This window comes from Aquila chrysaetos, chromosome 5 (genome assembly GCF_900496995.4).
Source record: "Aquila chrysaetos chrysaetos chromosome 5, bAquChr1.4, whole genome shotgun sequence".
Lineage (NCBI taxonomy): Eukaryota > Metazoa > Chordata > Aves > Accipitriformes > Accipitridae > Aquila > Aquila chrysaetos.
This window is the reverse complement of record NC_044008.1, coordinates 65446552-65467458: the sequence shown is the minus strand read 5'-3', so window position 1 is coordinate 65467458 and position 20907 is coordinate 65446552. Positions and strand designations below refer to the sequence as shown.

The following is a 20907-nucleotide window of genomic DNA, read 5'->3' as shown; positions in this document are numbered from 1 at the left end:
TCACAGAGATAGGTCGAAGCATTAGATGCTGATACAGGAATTTTCCATATTTCTAAATATTGATAGGTTTTAAGAGGGAATTTTGTCTACCTTCTTGATTGTTTTTTCCAAAGTTTTCTTTAACCTTTTTCCCCCTTTTCAATACCTTTTTTTAAATTGTAGTTCGAACTGTACTTTGACAGTCATCTTTACAAAATCTTTTGCCAGAGCCAAAGACAGCATAGAAAAACATGTGTAGTAGTGATGCTATTGATCTTTATACACATTAAGTTTGCTAATGCTGCTGTGAAATAGGTAAAATAGTACATTAATTTTATAGATGGGCAAATGCTTTAATTTGTTTTCCCCTCTCAATTTTTCCAAGTAATACTGTGAGTCAATAAGTACTATTATCCATGACTCTGGAGCCTATTAAGTATATGTCATGCACAAGTGTGTAAGATCATTATATACGTATAACCAGATCATCTGTAAGTGGCAACTAGATTCGGAGATTATGCTATTTCACATGAATTAAAATAGGCTGCTGCATTGTCCAAAGTCTCCATCAACAATATGACGAGCGAGGGTCCACGTGGATGCCTCATGGTCATGTGTGCGGGCGATACCAGAATATCACCCACATGAGATTCCTTCTGCCTGATCCCTGTTCCCCCCAGCAGCTCCGGGCTGTCCTTGAGCGATCCTTCTCAGCCTGACCGACAGCATCTCTCCACACTCCTCTGTGTCAGCAAAAGCTTTGAGTTGAAAGAGTAGAAACCTGGGTCTCTATTCTTCCTCCTGCTCCTCCTCTTCCTCTTGGATGCTCTCAGTGGAGTGTGACTGGGGAGTGTCCTCCTTGGGTGAACTCTATGGGAGAGAAATGTCAACACATTTTCTTTGGATCTCTATTCAAGCTGAAGTTCTCTCAAAAGCTTTTAGCTGAGTGTGAATGTCTTTTAGCAGTATTATTAGGCAGACTTCTGCGTATGCATTCTCAATAAAGGAGAGAAGAGGAACGAGGCAGAACTACCAGTTTTTGGTTTCCTTTAGGAGGTGTCCTATGTGGTGACATACTGGGTATTTTAGAGTTGAAATTTGAAGAGAACTCATTTGGCACTTAAAGTATTTTTCCAAAGTCTGATTTTAATCATCCAAATAACTGAAACCAACTCCTCCCAAGAATCCATCATAAAACCTAGTTTCTTACTCAATATGTTTGCTTTCTGAGCTAGCTCCTTGGCCAGTTTTCCAATGGAAGATTGCCTTTTTTTCCCATGAGAGCAATTCCCTTAGCATAAGTGAACGCCCAAGTGAAACGTGGCTTATGTACCAGCATCTGTCATCAGCATGCACTTACTGCATGCGATGGTTTAAGGGTGAAGGAAACCAGCAGAGACCCTGCAGCCACTTTTGACCACGATGTGAGAATTCCCTGGCGTTGGGTTACCCAAGACTGATGCTCCTGTGATGAACGCCGGCCTGTGTGATGGCAGGAGGCTGTAGTGGGAGGAACTGCGTGGACATTAGGTGATGGGGCAAATCCTGTGACAACTCAGCATCACAGCCTTTCTCCTGCTCCAGAATGAGATCCTGATTTCCTGTGCACCCTCGATGAGATACAGGCAGCCGGGCAAAGGAGCGTGCATCAAATCAATGAGCCTCACACAACATGCCTGAGTTTTGACAGACCTAATGTGAGCATGGAGATGCATAATGGTCCCTAGAAGACCATAAACTAGTAGAAATCAGAATACCCCTTAAACTGCTGTGATTTAAACCTAGGGTCAGTCTTCTCTTCTTAAAATCCTGGGAGTCGCTGAAGCAGAAAGAACTGCACCACTGACTTAAATCTCTACATTTTCCTCAAATATTCTCTCTTTCCCAATGAGGAGTTGCTTATACTTCTCCTAGACCTTATAAATGTGACATATTTACATGAGAGTAAGTTGAATTCTTCTCTGCCTCATGTCTCACCAAGAAAACAAAGTCCTAATTTCTGACTGCAGTGTCTTTGTAATGCCAAATAGTATTTTAAGGGGCAGAAATAACAAAGCTGAATCATCAGATCACAGTTTGAGTTTCTGATCTCAGTTGGAGTTTTAGGGGCAGGCGTTTGTAAGTCGGACAATTACTCTTCTAGAAGAATTTTACAGTTCCTTGATTGTTAAAGAAACACTGGAGAGAAGTAGAAAATGTGGTACTTTCAGGATGTCTAAAAGTAATATAGTTCAACTGCTTATGAAGAACAGCCTGCATTGACTTGATGCCCTCCCGTGAGATCGTTAGGACTATTACAGATACTAATCAAACTGCCCCCAGGAACTTCCTTTTAAAGAGGCAAAAAAGAAGAAACTGAGAAACAAAAATGTGTTTTCATCCAGCAGGAACAGAACAACTTTTTTGAAGGTCTCAGCTGCATAACTTCACCCTTCCCTTTTGATAAAGCCTCATTTTTTAAAGGTACTTTTCCGATCCATCGGTTGGACGTGAAGGCGGCACACAGCTGGTATCAGGGCTGGCACTGCAGGGCTATCGCTGCTGCAGGGAAGCGATGTGACAGAGACGTGATGCTGGGTTCAACCATGGAGGAGGGCTTTGCGCTCCCAGCCTCCCATAAGAGGCATGAAGGGCTGGTGTCTGCTGCTCCGTGACCAGCTCATGGTGTGTAGTGTTCATTTGAATTGGAGACGTGTAGATAAGTCTTCACTCTTGATTAGTGAGAAAAGTGCTCGTTGCATTAGGTCAAACTGTGTCCTCATTTATGTCTGTGAGCCCTGCGGGACCAAACGTGGGTAGCCCGGCCTCGTAGGGTCACACTGGTCTTTTGTTGCCTCAAGAGTGTGTATTGTGTAAATCTGGTGTTTACCGTCTGACTGTATTTTATTCAGGAATCAGTCAAGATAGATTTGTTTAACTAAACCCAGTCAGGCTTTCACTATAGAGGGGCAACGTCTACAGAGTTTGTAGTTGGTGTTGAGACAGTTTACGGTACAGATTGTGTTTTTGCTGCCTTTCTGCAAAAGAGCGCTGCTAGCTGCAAAACCAGAGGGCACAGCACCGTATGGCTCCTTTCACAGTACAGCTCCTGAAAACAGTCTCAAATTTTATACATCTCATTGTCAAAGGATGGCAAAGATGTACCCTGCCTCTATTCCTGATATATTACCAACATCAAGACTGGTAATGCTGGAGCATCAATGTGCTCTGTGCACGCTCTGTAACCTAAAATCTGTTCATAGTTTTGAAAAGATGGATAAAATGACTTAGTCAATTTAATTTAAATTGAAGGCAGTTCTTTAGTGTGAGATTTGCTCATTTTAGTTCTTCCAGTTATTTAGGATCTCCATATCATATTGGTCCAACAAAGTTCTTAAAAATCAAAATTTGAATGGTAGGATTTTTTGCTGATAAAACTCCCATAAAATTCATCCCCACCAGCAAATTTTTCTTACGAGGGTTGGAGTAGTGCTTGCAACACGTATTTTAGGGTTAAGGATTTGGCCAGAGGGCAGAATGATCATAGAATACAAAGGCTGCATAGTTTTCAATTAGACAAAACGTGTAAAGCTAAACTTCATGCAGAGACATTTGTTGCAAGCACACATACTTTCTGCTCTTATATGGATGACTAGAAGTGTGTATTTAGCCACATGGGTTATTAAATGCAACACAGTTAATGGCATTTTCCTCCCTTCCAGAGGTTTACCACACCACATTACTACTTAGTGGCATTTAGTTCTCTCCTTCCATTATACCAACCCCCCTCAAACAAGCACGTGTGAAGAGATCTCCACCAGCAGCAAACATGGTGATCTGGTGCAAGGCATCAGAAATAAAGCTTCCTCAGGGTTGCATCACAGTGCTGCCTGTGAAGTGTGATTTTGGAAGCCAAACAAAAAATCCTTGTTCATCATATTTGGATGTTTATTGTGGAACTTATTAGTAGAAGTTTACATAGCTTCAGCCACTTTCTTAAAGATTTTAACAGGAATCTCCAACCTTCTCTGAGCTCTTAGCTGATGTGCAGTAGAAATCAACAGAAATAATTTGCATCTTTGTTGTTTGCTGCTTTTGGCCAAACCTAAAATATTTTCAGTTAATTTCAGTCATACATAGAATATAATAATTATTAATTTTGATTCTGTTGCCAGAATTGCTTTGGTGTTTCAGTAAAGCCAAAAAATACTTTATACCTGTTAAGGTAATTGCAGAATTATTGAATGTACCCTTTTCCTCGTAAATGCTTCCTAATTCTGTGTCTAACCCTGTTGCATTTCAGTCAAAGGATCTCTTGGATAATTGCAACCAGTTAAAAATCTGATAAGCTACAACCATTCTCATTTACTCTAAAGCCTGAGTGCTTTTTCCAGAGGTCAAAATTTACTAAGATTAAAATGAAAGAGGAAGATCTGCTGGAAGCACCAGTTCTCCATAAAGGCTGTTTACCTGCAGAGGTTGAATTTATTTGGTGAACACAATGATGACAAGAATAAGAATCACCTATCATGGCAAATCTGTAGCAAGGTTGTCTTAACTTTTCAGAAAGGCTTTTCTTAGGATGGGGGTTCAAATGGGAAAATTTGGGCTGGGCCAGTAAAAAAATAACAAAAATCCAATCTTAACTTTTGGGAGGAGGCAAAAGGAGCAGGGCAGTAGTCATTCTTTAAGACAGACCCTTGCTCAGTGTGCACCTCCTGCTCTCTCCCCGCAGCCCACTGCTCGCCGTCTGTTTTGCTGCTTCCTGCGGAGTCCCAGGAATCGCACTGCTGACGCTGGGAGTAAACCCTCTCACCGGGGCCCTGGGAGCCTTCAACATTTTCTTGTACACGTGTTGTTACACACCCATGAAGAGAATGAGCATTGCCAACACGTGGGTGGGAGCTGTCGTTGGTGCCATTCCCCCCGTCATGGGCTGGACTGCAGCTACTGGTAGTCTCGATGCTGGTGAGTATAAAACCCTTGCATCTGGGCAAGCGGTTGTCAGCATTGCCTTCGGGATAACTAAAAAGACCTACTCAAAAGGCAGTAAACCTCCTTCTTTATGCTTGTTGACCCAGTACTGCTTCAAAAGCAGATATATTCTGCTGTTTGCAATGCCAAAGTCTGTTACGGTGTGGTACCATAAGGACTGAATGAGTAGACAGGATGGTATCATTCTCCTTACGGGGGCATTTCAGGGACAAACATGAGCTGATAAAAGACCGTGTCCTATTGAATATATGTTTAGGCCATCTTAAAAAAAATAGTCTGGAAGGAAAATAGTGTCTTTGGGGTTCACATGGAAGAAAACATTACGTAATTTCAGGATTAAAACCATACCCAGTAAGATCCAACTTACAAGTCAGGAGCTTTCAGCTGGAAAACTCCCAGATGTGTTTATTACTGTCTTTCCACAAGCCAGAAAATATCCTAGGAAGATTAATTTATTGGTGTATTTCTTAATTGCCCATTTCTAAACTCTAAGTTTTAAATGTTCCTTCCCCCCCTCCTTGAAAAGCAAACGAAGATTTCTATTTTAGTAACTGTGAACCATTTTTACACCCCTCATAAAACACCGATCTCTTCAACAGCTAAACTCTGACACAATTAGGGCTTGTTTTTCCTGCCAGCTAGAAACTTAAGAATCAAAGTAGCTCCACATACTTATATTCTGAAGAAACTAATGAAGTTCAATTAACAGGTCTGTTAAGAATTGTTTTAGCGCACACTTGTCCCACAGTGTGGCATATTTAAGGCTTGAATAATACTTTCAACAACAAGGCTTTTAACCAGAAATTATCAGAATCTGTGCAAAATCCAGTCTTCACTTACGCTACACACTCCTTCATTTCTGTGTGCACGCCGTTCTTCATTTATGCTATGCACTTCCTATAAAAGTCAGTCTGAATTGGCTTTGTGTATACATTGTGATACAGATCTAATCCAGAGCTAGGATGAAAGGTTTTGTGGGTGTTTTTTTAAATGTGTGTACTACTTCTATACAAACATTTACTTCTCTGAAAGTCTTTTTCATATTTAGACCTATAAAAGATATGTATGTATATGTATAGTGTCTCATGTAAAGGAGTGAATAACAGACATCATTAGAAGCTCTGTATTTCTAAAGAGAAGAGAATGAAATAAAACCACAAAAATAGATATTTTTAAGGACTGTGTCATTCTGGCTGCAGTTGCCTAGATCTTGGATCTTACGTTGTTTAGGGATTTCTGCGTTAGTTTTGGCATCTCTTTGCAGAGTTGACGCTAAAAGATGATTCTCATGTGCCCATGCTTCACCTGCAAAGTCCAGCCTGGAGGAGCTGGCACGAAGAGCTCCATCTCACCAAAAGCCCTTGCTGTAGAGGCTGTCACAGTTCAAATTTTCACCTCTGGTTTTAAAATGGCAGCTAAACTGCTGCAGCTAAAGCCCAGCACATTAAAGTAAACTGGCACTGATTATCATTATCTTTAATTCGTCAAATTACAACTTGCTCTTCAAGACCTATTTCTCAAAGAGCGAAGCTGTCCCTGTGCGGCAGGCAGGGCAGGCAGCAGAGACCGCCGTCTTTGTCCCAAGTAAGCTCTTCCTCTCTAATTTGCAGCTGAGATGTGGTTACGTGTCCCTCTGCCAGCTCTGCTGTGGAGGGGATAATCTCTGGCAATGATGCCATCAGTGGAAACTGATAACTTTAAACCACCCGAGCAGACTTTGCCAGAACATGATGATCTGCGCTGGTGTGTAACCCAATGTATTGTTTGTTCTGGGTAGCTAAAACCTTCCGCAGTTACCTCCCAGGCTGTGTCAGTGAGGCCAGGCAGCTGGTTTAGCAGTGGAAGAGATGTTACTGAGCTGATATTGGTCTTTGTAATGAAGCGCACCTGGGGAGTCCTGAAAATGGTGACCTGAATGTAATATTTTAGTGCATTTCAGTATTAAAAAAAAAAAAACCACAAACACCTTTAAAAAGAAAAGAGAGAAATAGAAGAAAAGGATTGCATTGTAGACTATCATTTCCAGTGTTAAACATTCTACCATTGCGAACAAGAAGAGAGTTCAGCACCTAGCAGCATCAGACCCATGTGGAGGACAAGGGTGCATCCACATGCATACATACACGACGTGCAGACCTGCATCCCTTCTCTAACCAGCCTACCCACAGTTGTTGAACTCATTAATAATGTGTAATTAGCTTGGAGACTTAACCTAGTTTTAGGTGGAGGTGTGAAAATGCATTTGCACCTCGTTTAAAAAAAAGATCATTCCACTCAATAACAAAGAGGAATGTGAAGGAAAGGAGTTAGAAAACTAATGAGAAGGAAGGTTCTCACCACTTAACTGGTGTTTTTTTGAGTTTACATTTTCCTGTGGATTTTTTCTCTCCTTGTAATCTTCTCACAGCAGCCACATTGTTGTATATGTTGCTGGTTGTAGGGAAAACAATATTTAAGTGTAGACCTTTCGTTACCATTTGAGGGGGGGCAACGAAACATTACACCATACTGTATGGTACCCGAGGACAGCCATGTCTGCACTCTTCTGAAACATCAAGAGTTCAATAACATCACTGGCATGGTTCATAGATATTGCTGCGAGATGCTCTTGGTCGTTCGAGAGAGTTGGAGATGATTCCTAGTTTCCAGAGATAATAACAAAGAGTCTCAGGTTGGAGCAGCCTTGTTATAATTTGTCCTCATTTTGTTTATAACTTTCTTATTTCAAAGATTAATACCTTGACAGTTTCTCGCACAAGAAACAAATATCGCATATTTGCAGATAAAAATCTGGGACCTTTATATTTCCAGTGATGCCAACACTTGCTGCTATTTCTTACAGGACACATCTTTTGCAGATCTTACGGTGATTCCCAGTGATGCTTGCTTCCATTTCTGCCCCGATAGGTAACTTTAATTGTATGCTCTTAAGCCTGATTGAAAATCCTGCCTCCAACCCTGGATTTTGTGCCAACGTAATTTAGGGAAAACCTCACATTTCCAAAGTGAAAGATAAGGTTATCTCTGGGAAGATGTGGAATTCTTTGTTGTGGGTTTGGGAGGTTTTGTGTTTTTTTAATGGCAGCTGTTTGAAATTGATGAAAGATGGGGAATGTTAACATTTCCTCATTGGGGGAGCTGAGTGCAGGTGAGATGGTCAAAGGTGCGTGATAAATGTAATTTATCACGTGGATATCGCTACCACGTATCTGGTGTATTTATGCACAACTTAACTGCCAGCCAGTGATTTGCAGTAACACATTTGCTTCCTTTGAAAGCAGATTTCATTGCTCCTTTGTGGTATTATTCATTTCTAAAGAGATTTGTTTTTCTAGTAAATCTAGACACCCTCAAATTATTTCTCCTGATTTTACAAAGGAAGGACTAGCAGGAAAATAATGAAATTCACTTAAAGCCTTAAGTGATAGCATAAAGACAGGAAAAAGAGGCAAAGCTTGGCAGCGTGTCCTCTCCTGTGCTGGATCCTCCTCCTGCGCAGGATCCACATGCAGGAGAGCTCCTGGCTGTGCCACGCTGCTGTTGAGCCTGCGTACAGACATCTTTAGGAAGTAACAGAGCTATTTATTTTGGCATGTGAGAGGCACAACGTATACGTCCTTTAAATTACTTTTGTTTTGCTGGTCTTTCTCCTCAGACTAATGCTGCAGCTTGCTTGTTAGAAATGTTTGTTGTCTATTTAAACTTGTTATTTCTAGTTAGCAGAAAAACTGAATCTGGAGTAAACATTTCCAACTGCCATAGCCCATGTTTTGCCTTACACATTTTGCACTTCTTCTGCCAACCTTTCTGTGCTAATGCACTGAAGGCTCCATCGCAGCCGGCGAGCTGTATCGGTGTCTTAGAGCAGAGCAATTCAGTGCCACGGTGTTCATATAAACCACCCAGTTAGATGGAAGTGACAAGCAGGGGTCCTCAACATAATGTGCTTATCAGTTAAGGGGATTTATTCTGAGTAGGTGGCAGTGGCATAGCAGATAACAGCCCTGACAGCATAGCAGACATCACAGACCCGTGGTGGCCTGGAGCCATAGGTATTACTGCACCAAAGAATGTTTATCTCAAGAGACTATTTAGTTTATCTCAGATGCTCCACTTCTGGTCTCGCTTTCCTGAAAGACATCTTGTACTGATTTTCATTCATTTTCAGAAATTTAAATAATTCCTGGGGCTGTGGAATTTATAGACTGAGTATCAATTGTAATCATGTGGAGGCTGATTTTTAAATTGCCTTTACTTTGTAATTCAAATTGTGTTGTATGGTAGACATTAATTATGTCAGCCAACATCTATTTACAAATGGGGATTTAAAAACGGGCAGTTCTTATCAGCTAGTGACATTTGGCAGATGGATGGTTTCAGTAACAAAAAAAGAGAATAGGGGAGAAGGGGGGGCTGCGCCCAACCTGTCAATGGCTGGAGTCTCTCATACCTTCCCCGGTGTAGCACTTGTCTGCCAGGAGGAGGGAGAGCAAAGCAACAGCTTAATTGCATGCAGAATAAGCTTGGAGATCTTTGTGTCCCTTCCAGTTAAGCACTTTGAGCTTTCAAAGCCCCTTGATGTGCGAGGAGGTCTGGGAGCCAGCCAACCTCCCCCCGCCCTGCCGGAGCAGGGCAGCTCCGTCGTCCTGCCGCAGGACCAGAGGAGGCTCCAGCTGTAAACTACCTCTAGTAAACTCAGGTTTTTGGGGTTTCACTTCTTAGATGAAAGATGACAGAATCTGTGGTCTGTTCCAGAGGAAACAGAGATATTCATGTCACTGACATCTGAGAATTGGAAGCTGGGGGCCCAGGAGTGTGCTTTGTGGGGTAAAAACCAAGGCAGAGGGACAGTACTAGTAAGCAGCTGGTCTGAATTTAGGACAAAAGCCAGTGGGCTATTTTTTTCCCCCCTTTCTATCTTCACAAGGGACAAAAGAAATGGCAGTTTCACCGTTGGGGCATCTGGGGGACTGACCCCACGAATTCACAGGTGACATGCCCTTACCCAGTTCTCTGCCCCACACATGGCTGTTGGGGCACGGGGAGGAGATGGGGCTGCGCAGCAGCCCCCATACCCCGGGTGTGTGACACAACACCCGTGGGAGAAGCCCCGGTGCCTCTGGTGTGTGACATGACACTCGCGGGAGAAGCACGGCAGGGGGGTCTGCAGGAGGGACTCCCACCCTCAGGTTACATGGGAGCCCCAGAGGGAGCCTGGAAGAGGCGGTTGATGAGGAGCCCGGCGTGGCTGTGCAGGTTTGCAGTCCTCTGCTGAGTCTGGTCCTTTGGCAAATACTTCCTAAACACATTTGCACATAACGAATGGTCTGTGCAAAGACCGTATTTTCATCTTACCCAACAGGCTCACTTTTTTTATGGCATCTGTTGCTGGGGTTAGCGAAGACGAATTATGTACGACCTTGTTGTTTTTCTCAACCTTGCCTGTATAATGAAAAGTGTTTCCCTGTGAGGCTTTCAGCTGTAGTAACCTGTTGTGTGTCACACAAAAAGTGTGCATGCCTGTCTGTATCCATATGCACACAGCTTTTCTCCACATGGCGAGCGTACCTGAGGACATCTGGTTCTTCCTGTTAAAGGCAGTGGCCAGGAACACTCCCTCGAGGTGAAGAACCCCACTGCCAACTTCATTTCCCATTCGTGGTGGACACCGAGGATCATCCTTTTGTTTTGCAGACAAGCTGTAGACACGGCCAACATCCCCTTCCCTTTATGTGCTGCAGCAGAGAAGTCTATCGCAGCCCCGAGACGCTCCTGTTCCACAAGCCTTTTGTGCCGTCCTTCAAAAGAAACAGCTATTGAAACCCATGACCATGAAGCTTTTGAGTTTTCCAGTGTTTTCCTCCTCACCCTTCGTTTACATGACCGTGTAACCTTGAGGGCGCACAATTAGGGCTGCACGCGGGGCTGTGCGTGCCCGCACTGACAGCCGGGACCATTGTTTGCAGCCCAGAGACCTTGTGCAAAGCTTTAGAAGCGATACTTTTCCTTTTTTCCTTCTCAAGGCTGCTTAGCCGCTCACGCAGCATCTGACACAAGCAGTAGCATCTGCTTTTGTTTTCCAGTGGAAGCAGAAGTGCCGGTTGTTGTCTTGCTGTGGTGCTAGTATAGGAAATGCCACAGTGGTAAAATAGAGGGGAATTGCATCAGTTTGGTTAAGGTTTGTGACTAGATAACTCCCAAATGTCTTTGTGTTTGAGAAGGCTTCATAATCACAAATTAAGATGTAAGTTTTGTAGAGCTAATCCCTTTTCTACTCCCAAAGACAACGATAAAAATTAAATGGTGGGTAACATTTCCTCAGGAGTGATTGTATCGGGGTGGTATCTTGACCGCTTATAATCGGAGGCCAATTGATTTACCCTAACAGTCATTTTCCATCAGCGAAATAAGCTGAAGGAAAGGCAGTAATTACTGCATCTTCCAACTCTCCTTCACAAACAGAAAATGCCACTGCCAGCTTAATAAACCAATCCTTACGTAGCAGGACACTACAGCTGTGTTATGGACATGACTCTCCAAACTGCTCTGAATATTTGTACCAACTCCCCCAAACAATCCTTTGGGTGTTTAATATTACACTGAATCTGCAATGAGCAACAAGGCTTTGACAAGACTTCAAAATCTTTCTTTACCCCCATAACTGCTGCATAGTTAGAAATCTCCAAGGAAGACTACCGTGTTAAGCTTGTTGGGAACGAGCAGAAAAGAAAAGAAAGAAAATAAAAGGTTTGGCGATTTATCCAGTACGTTTCCTGCGAGTGTAACATCCTGTAAAAATCCTGCAGGGCCACAGTGAAGAGTTTTGGACTGGTTATGTTAAATTTCCTGTAGAAAAAGTGAAAAACACAGTCTGAGGCAGCACAGTTGCTCACAAGCAGGTGGCTACAGCTGGACCAAGTCAAGTCTCTGAGCTCTAATCTACCTTGTCTGGATTAAAGAGGAGTAATTTGTTCAACATCTTTTAAGGTAGGAGAGCCAGTTGTGTGCTATCAAGTAAAACGGTGTGTGGTTGTTTCCTGACTACAATCCATTAAAAGGCTGAGCTTAGACTACCAAAGCCTTCCCCTCCTGACAGCAGCCAAACTCATACCAGTTTCCTAAAGACAAAAGGCCGGTGCTTTCTTCTAATAAGTCAGGGAGCTACCAAGGTCTGGAAATAATTTTAAAATTCCTTCACATTATTCAAGGCAGAAGAATTACTAAAATTGTGCTTTAAGCAAAACAGCATTCTTAGGTTGCCAAGGCAGTAAACACCAGGTTTGGGAAATGCAGTAAGATTTCAACATCTGTTTTGGAGCTGATATTTTAACCATTCCATGTTTATTTTAATGCCTGGTTGGCCACCTCCCAGTCATACATATGCAGCACCAAAGCAAAGGCAGAAGGAGCGAGTCCGTTCTTGAATTGATGCTACAGATCAGCTCCCCCTTCCCTATTTTCTTTGTTTTATTGATTAAGTAAATAGGTGTTTGTCCTGTCTAGAGCTTGAAAGTGATACCAGAGGTTTGCAGAACACTGTGTAGAGGGAAGGCACAGCGTGTTGTCTAAAGAACAATAAGAATGATAAGAAGAAATAATAAGTTGTTCATCTCCAGTGTGTTTTCAGGAACACCATGTCAATGCAGCAGTCTCTGTAGATAACCTTGGAGATGTTTGCCTCGACTTGTGCAGACAAGCCTGTGTTCATCTGCCTGCCTGGGCTGGTTGGACTCCAGCTGGCTCTGCTCCAGGGGCTGGTGCTCCCACCAACACGCTGTGCTCCAGCCTGTGCCTTCTTGTAGCTTAAGTCCTTTTCTGCCCTGGAAGAACTTGCCTTCAGAAATTTTTTGGAGGTTTTTAATTGGATCATCCCAAACTATTGTGCCTTGTTTAAGGCAGACAGCTGAAATAATTCAGCTGCGGGTGAAATCATCGCTACTGCTCCATGTGCCAACTGTACAATGTATAAAGCTCTTTGATGATGAAAGGTATTGCCAGCATGAAAGAGGCATATTTCAAATCGCTGCTTAAGAGAGTGGCATCCACAGCATGGGACAGTCAAGCAGGATCCAAACATTACTTTTGCCCTTTAGTGGATGAGAAAATAGCTTTGCAGTCCTCAGGTTGCTTTACATGAATGCATTGATTTGCTCAGAAGGATGTTACCGGCGTGATTTCTGTTGGCACTGATAGCTCAGCGGCTGAATGTGCCCACTCTTTCTTGAGCAGGTGATGTACAGACTTGAACAGGCTCTGTATCCTTTACAGGACATGAGAAGTTTGGGGGACTCGCACTAGGGTCTGGAGCTTTTCGTCCCTAGGTCGCTGATCCTGGCACAAGCCCAGGATGGACAGGACAAGAAGCTGTTGCTACCTGATTGCTCTGCTCTTCTCTCCATGTGTTAACCAGTGGTCAGAGTTCTCACCTTGCAAGGACTTACACCCTCAAAACCATCTTCCAGTTTCCTGCTCTTAGGTGCTCTTTTTAGCAGAGAGACCAAGGACTCAACAGGCTCAGGCGTTGGCATTGCTCCCTCACCTGAGATTTGGACCATCCAGCAAATGAGGTCATCATAAATTGCTTTAAAAGGAAGAAAACGTGAGATGTTAATCAAAGTTTAGAGGTACCACATGGCCTTCTTGACACTGTGAAGCACATAACTTCAGAGGGGGATGCTTCTTGCTCTTGTAGTTCTGAAAATTAGACTGTCAGCTACTGCGGTTTGCAAGCCCAGAATCACTAGTTGCTTTTGGAAGTCTCATCGCACAATTATTTCCAAGTCTTACCCAAATTTATTGAACCTTGAAACTTCTTGCCAAGCAGTTACTCAATGACTGTGGAATTTAGTGTCTTGTTTGTTTTAGGAAAAATGCAATTTATAAAGCTTCAGTATTTCACTAGATAAAAATATATTTACAGAAAGAAAGAACCATTTTCTACTTTCTTCAATGCCAGTTGACATTTTGGCTTTATCTTAGATATTAAAATAAAAATCTCATCTTGTTCTTGTTTATTAAAAAGAAGATATATTACTATTTAAATACTTCTAGAAGAATTTAAGGAAAGAAATAATAGCTTAACCTTAAAATTCATGATGAACAGTAAAACCTGTTATTTATCTTTAACTCTGTGGATGCTATAGGACCTACCTGGTTCTCTGCAATCCTGTAACTTTTGAGATGATTTAATCTAGTACAAAGTGATTAAACAATAGGAACCCAACCAGGAAACATTTTATACCTATTTTGCACACGAGAGTGAAAGAATACTGGAGACCTGGGTCCTGTTTGCCTAAAAAGACTTCTTTTTTTTTTTTTCCAAAATCAACCAGGACTTGCTTGCCGAGGTATCAGGATTTATAAGTGTCTGCTCACAGCTGTCCCAGGTTCTCACACTTGGAGAAGTGAAGAGGTTGGAAGTGGTCATGAACGAGCTAAATTTGCAGCTATTAAAAATTTGGCCAAAAGGCCAAAGAGTTTGGGATATCCACGAGCCAGGTACTTGTGGTCTTGCAATTCATAAACACTTGCGGAAAAGCGGAGAAATCTAATGTGAATTTCTATCGTTCTGCCTGCACTCAGGTTTTCCATATGCCGAGGAGCCCAAGGGCTGCGGTGTCCCGGGATGCTGGCTGTCTCCCACTGCCAAAGCAAGCGCGATGGCTCTGCTCCGACGGTCAGCTTTGATTTTGTGAACTCTGTGCCAGCTCCACGTGTTACGGTTGTGAACGACCTTGTCTGGTCTTCACTTAATTATAAACTCCATAGAGAAAAAGGAGATTTGCATTGATTAAACTGAGTTCCCAAACTGTTGGGAACTGCACAGAAGCAGCAGAGTAGACTCTGCGCTATTTTGAACCAGGTTAGTCTCCAGAGTTAGTCTCGCTGTAATATTGCTTAAAAACACTGCTGACCTAATTATGACATAGTTAACATTCATCTAGTAATTAATGAGTATTACAGTGTCTGCTCTGGGCTTGACAGGATTCCTACTGTGGGCTCATTTGATGCTGAATTGTACTGTACCATGTGCTGTGCTTTGCAAGTCATCAGTCTTACGTGACACTTAAAAATCTCTGACAACCTGACAATCTCAGCCTGGGCAGAGGAAATTACAGGATGTCCAAGGCACATGGGAAACTAACAAAAAGATCGGGTCAGTTAAATTCCTCATAATGGGCTATTAAATTGTTTTACTGTTCAGCTTCTCTGTAAAATATCAATTATCTCAATGGTTGTAATGTAATCAAAGTAATTAAATTCCAAAGGCTTGCATGTAAAAACCAGAGCTTTGTAAATGGGAATCCAGCCTCAAGTAGTTTAGTTGGTCTGTTTGTGTTTAAAAGTTTCTCCAGATGACTTTTTTTTTTTTTTTTAATGGTGTTATAGTTAGAGAACTGTTAAGGGTTTTGTGTGTTTGAGGTTTAGGGTGTGTTTTGAGCTTGGCTGCACACAACGTTTGAACAATTGAATAAGCAAAGCCCGCGTTACAGCCGAAACACAGGGACGCAGCACATGCCAGATGAGAAGCCGGCTGGTCTGTAGCCGTGGGAAGCAGGGACAGCCTCTGCCTCTGGATCCTGGCCCTGGTTCCATCTACTTAGGTTTCCTCAGCTGATGGATAATTGTAGCTTACCTTTCCCTAAGTTATGAAAAATGACAAACTAATGTCTCTAAAGCACTTTAGATGTGAAACTTGAAAAATATTCCTATCTTAGGTTTATCACATTCAGGATCTTGCCTCCGGTAATACGTTTTACAATAATAGGAAAAAGCTAAAGAATGACATATTACAAGAACATTTTCCCCATTGTTTCTCCTGGTGTAGGGAATACTCTTTGATTAAGTTTTATTTCAGTTTATTTCAGTAGAGCTACTCCCTTAGGTTTCAGCAGAACTGAATCAAATCCTATTTTGTTAGGGCCAAAATTACTTTTGTTGCCACGATTTTCTGAAATTAATGGTAATTTTGGGGTGCACCATTTTCAACTGTCTTAAAAGGTTCCAATTTAGAGAAGGTGCTAAGGATCCACACCCTGAAAGTCAACTTTAGTAGGATCGAATGGCAGGATTTGCAAGAGTTTGGGGCCGTAGTCCAGGAAATCACCTGTAAGTTGTAGCAGGCAATGTTGTTCTGAAAGCTGCATGCCCAATATATGCGCGTCTATCTCCATGCTTCATGTAATCAACTTTCAGAGGCATATACTCACCTGATGGAGTATTTGTTACTCATTTTAAAAAGCGATGAGACAGGTCTTTTATACCACTACTAGATCTTACAAGCAACTGGAAACCCACATTAAGTCTAATTGGCTGTTCCTTCACTGGTTGATAAGGTAGGGCAAAAAAAGGGCTCTTTTGCAAACTTAGATTGTTATTATTTGCATGATAACACCAGTGTATTGTGTGTTGTTTAAGACAAGAACTAGACATGCACAGCTCCAAGAAGCATAGAGCCAGAACAGGTGGAGAGAAGACATGAACCATGAAGCAGTTCAAAGAAGACGGTGACTTAGTCTTTGTTAAAGCCCAAGCAGTTGCTGGGGGAGAAGTGAACGTTTGGGGAAGAATTTGAATACATTAACCTGTGTGCAGATAAGTGTTGCTGTTTCTGTTTCTATCAAGTCATTAAGAAAATGATAGACACACGGCTCCAACAGAGAAGTAGTTTCTATAGAGGATGAGCTTCTGGTGGCAGGGAGATGCAAAGAAAGTGTTAATGCTGGAGCAGAGTGTTTGGGAGCTGGGGAAACAAAAGGAAAATCCAGGAATGCTCATAATGTGCAACAGCCTTGGGGGATTTTTTGTGTCTTCAGACAAAATTAGTGAAGGGAGTTTACTCTGAGGGCCTCCTTGAAGCTCGCCAAAATCAGCGTATAAGCTGCTTCTGCCTCGATAAGCCCTGTACCATGTCCCAAGGATAGCTGTGGAAAATTGTGATGCCTCCATAGCTCCTTTTTAAATGTAAAAGCAGGTAATTGGTGTGAATAGAGTTACTTGGTCAAACTACTTAGAAATTCCTGCAATTGGTTTGAAGAAGTAAAATGTTTTCCATCTTCTGTCACCTCATTAGCAGCTTCTGCCAGTTCTGCCGCCTGCCCGAGGTCTGTGATTGAGGTGCTCCCGCACCGTGAGCAATTCCCTCCCTTCACACAATGGGCAAACAGAAAGCTCAGTCATGCTTCAGGCTACCAAGGTGCTGGTATTTTCCCAGTTCTCAGGAAGAAGCAGCTTATCCTCCTTTTCTGCTGTCATTGAGCAGAGTTCCCTGTTTCTGGTCAATGTGACACTCTGCTCTGGATGCACCAACTTAGGAACCCAGGAGTGGAAGTTAGAGGCTCCCAGGAAAACAGTCTCTTGCCCAGCTTTGCTTCATTTCCATCAATCCTCCCTCAGGTAGAGACTGAATTGGTGCAGAAACCAATTAGCAATGGTTCATTAGGAAGAAGTGACTTGTTGAAATGCTTTTCAAATTAAGTGCTCCAAAAACGAAGAACGACCGTGCACAACCCTATGTAAATGCCGTTAAAAACAGAACATGCCTATGTCTTACAGAGCGTGCCTTGTCTTCTGCCTAGAGTGGTGTAACAGGTTCATAGCACTGCTCTTTTGCAAATACAGCCCGAATCTGCTGAGGTCTTTGTGTAGCACTTCTTGCAGTGGCCCTCTAATGCATGTTTCCTTCTCTCTCTCCTACTGCAGGTGCGTTACTCTTAGGAGGAATCCTCTATTCCTGGCAGTTCCCTCACTTCAATGCCCTGAGCTGGGGTCTGCGGGAAGATTACTCCCGAGGAGGATACTGTATGATGTCCGTCACCCACCCGGGGCTGTGCAGGCGGGTAGCTCTGCGTCACTGCTTGGCCTTAATTGGACTCTCAACGGTGGCTCCTGTTCTCGACATCACCACGTGGACTTTCCCCGTCATTTCGCTCCCTATCAACCTCTACATCTCCTACCTCGGCTTTCGGTTCTACAGGGATGCAGACCGCAGCAGCTCCAGGAAGCTCTTCTTCTGCAGTCTGTGGCATTTGCCAATGCTGCTGCTTGTCATGTTCACGTGCAAGAAATCGTTCCTAGAGAAGGAAGACAAAGGCGATCCGCTCGGTGAAAGTCATGGGAGGGCTATGGAAATGAGATTGCCTTAAATGTCAATTACTTGTCATCCTCGTGACACATCAGGTAGTATATTTTAGTAATTACAAGGGGGAAACCTGTGGGGATCTGTTTGAAGAAGAATCATTTGTGCCTAGCGACCACTTCATGCGATAATTTTCTGTTTTCTTCTGAAAGGGAATAGACACGAGAGCTTAAAGCGTTCACGGGCCTTAGGCCCGTTCACTCGTCACGGATTACAATTTAGCCTGTGTCAGAAGCACATCACTTTGGGATGACCTTCCAAAGCCTCCGTGAGTTGTGGTCTCTCATCTCATGGATAGGTTTTTAGTTAGCAAGTCACATGCGCACACTTAGTAACTGCCAGCACTGGCAGCCTTGGCGAAGCCGTCAGGAAGCGACAGATGAATGATTTATCACCCCTTCTTCCCAAGCATCCTTTCCAAATTAAGCTTTGAGGCACATGGTGGGTTGGGTGCACTCTTCTTGTCTCGATCCGTGCCGTCCCTGCTCTGATAGTACACGGAAGCCTTCAGTTTCTGAGGCTTTTTTCAATCAGCTACTTTTCCCAAGGTTCCCATGCACCCCGGTAGATTTTTAGTTTTCATACAGCTGGCACAATGCTAAAGCAGTAAGAAAGCTGTCTTTCAGCACGCTGCACATCAGCATTTAAACAACCTCCAGATGAACCGCTATTCTGTAGCGTATACCTTGAACACATCCTGGACCATTCTGCTGTACATCCATCACAGGGAATTTCTGACTCCCGTGTGGTTTTACGTCATTAGAGTTTGAGCCCTGTGTGTCAGACCTTCGACTGGTAAAAATTGCCATTAATGTTTATGTCAGTGACGCTTTGAAAAGGTGTAGGAGGTGAAAACCAGTTCTCAGAGTCTAGTAGTTTTAAGGCTTTTCTGTGCTAACGTGTCTTGTGCCATCCTATTCAGTCTCAGTGTCCTTGGACGAGCTCTGGACTTGCATCAACAGTTTGAACTGTATTTAATATCACACTGTGGTGGCTCAGAGAGAAAGCTTCGCTTTTGGGGTATGTAATCGGTAAGGAAACACATTTTACAGAAAAAAAACGTTGGGGATTTTTATCTAATATTATAATGTTCAAATTGCTGATGCAGCCAGTATCTCTCAAAAGCAATTATTATGGATGGTCTCACCAGGAAAATGCATTATCTTTGTTAACTGATATGCTAAAGAACATTTCTAGCCACACTCTAATGTTCTTGCGATCCCACTACAGGGCTGTGTCTAACCCTCAGCCTACCTGGGGCTGGCTGTGACCCACTGGGATGCTTCCAGACACAGCAGCATCCAGCGCAGACAAAGACTGTGTTACAGTTTATTGTGGTAGTTAGTGCCTGTTATGACTTGATGTGTTTTCACGCCAAGATTTCTTTCCCACGTGGAGAGGGACTGGGCAGCACGGTTGTGCATCAATCCAAAGATACAGTAATACCTGAAATGGGAGACACTGCCTCTAATCTGACCCCGAATAAAGCCCTTCAGCAAACGTCACAAATCTGCCACCACGTGCGTATCACGCTGACATAAAATCTTCACTGGCTGCTTTCATGATACAAGCCTGACTTCTGGTCTCAGTTACACTGGAGTAAATCAGGAGTGACACGGTTAACCTCTGTTCTGCTGGTGGAGGTGGTCGCAGGAGCAGAGCCACCTGTTTTACATGGCTCTTAAATAATCGCTTGCAAGATTTTCTTGACTCTCTCAAGTGATTGCAGATGACAAGATTGAGTTCCCTCTTACTGTTTGTCTGACAGACTCCATTGTACTTGAGTTACTGTGGGCAACATGTCGTAGAAATGTCTGGAAACTGTGCAACTCCTGAATTTGTTTTAAAAATGCATCCAGTCTTCTCTGCAATAAAGTGCGTACTGTACAAAAAAAGAGATGAATGCTCAAAATCTGTTTTAAACAACTCACTTATGATTGAAACTCAGGTACAGTTCAGTTAATCGCAGAGGTATTTGGTAGTTTTGTGGCATTTCTCGCAGCAAAAATATTCTTGATCACTGAAAGAGCAAGGACAGCTTGTGAAATACTGAGTTATTGTGCAAAAAGCACACTGAAACTAAGTTGCATGTGAGCGGAAAGGGTTTGTGCAAAACCAAAGAATTTGGTCAACCTTTAGCTGGGAGAGGAGCCTGAACAGAGCAGGTGGCTCACAAAAACCACAGATTTTGCTCCCAGAGGCAGAAAGTGGTGCTGGAGCAGGAGGGTTGTGGTTTTCTCCTAAGTCATTATAGAGCCAGGCTTCAGGATGGCCTGCAAGTACCGGGTGCTGTCCTGACAAACTCCATTTTGATTAAAGGTCCCAAGGACATGCCTGTGGTTCCATTTTGAAGAGCAGTCATCTTATTTTCTTGGGCCAAAATGTGTAATATTCACAGGTTTTAGGGCTAGACAGGAGCTTTATAATCTTCACTGAGTGTCTGCAAAATGCAGGTCACCAAGTTGCACCAACAACTCCACACCCAGTCAGTCTGGCCTGGAAAGAAAGAATGGTTTTAGAATAAGTGGATCTGGGATTTAAAGGTAAGAAATACCTTTTTAAAAACAAACAAACAAACAAAAACTTTTTTCACCTAGGTGTTTCTAGAACACCTAGAAAGTGTTCTCTGCTTTGCTACAAAATGGCCATGCGTCAGGTATGGATGAAGCCATCTACTGTCATTTTACTGCCTTTAGGAATTTTTGCTGTTGCATGTGCTTTGAAAGTAAAAACATTGCCAAACTGAAATCTTGGTTGCAGACGGATAGTACAGTAGGTGCTCTCAGGTGTCCTTTTCAACATTGCTGGTACCACTA

The 20907-nt window shown here is 42.9% G+C and overlaps 1 protein-coding gene across 1 annotated transcript in view; it reads left to right on the top strand.

Moving 5' to 3' along the window:
* Nucleotides 1–19986, top strand: part of LOC115342070 (protoheme IX farnesyltransferase, mitochondrial) — a 106593-nt gene extending 86607 nt beyond the window's left edge. Inside the window, exons 6-7 of the mRNA XM_030015877.2 lie at nucleotides 4694–4926; nucleotides 17656–19986. Of these exons, the coding sequence (XP_029871737.1) occupies nucleotides 4694–4926; nucleotides 17656–18098 (676 nt within the window). The 3' untranslated portion in view covers nucleotides 18099–19986. The remainder of the gene's footprint in view (nucleotides 1–4693; nucleotides 4927–17655) is intronic.
* Nucleotides 19987–20907: the final 921 nt, after the last annotated feature.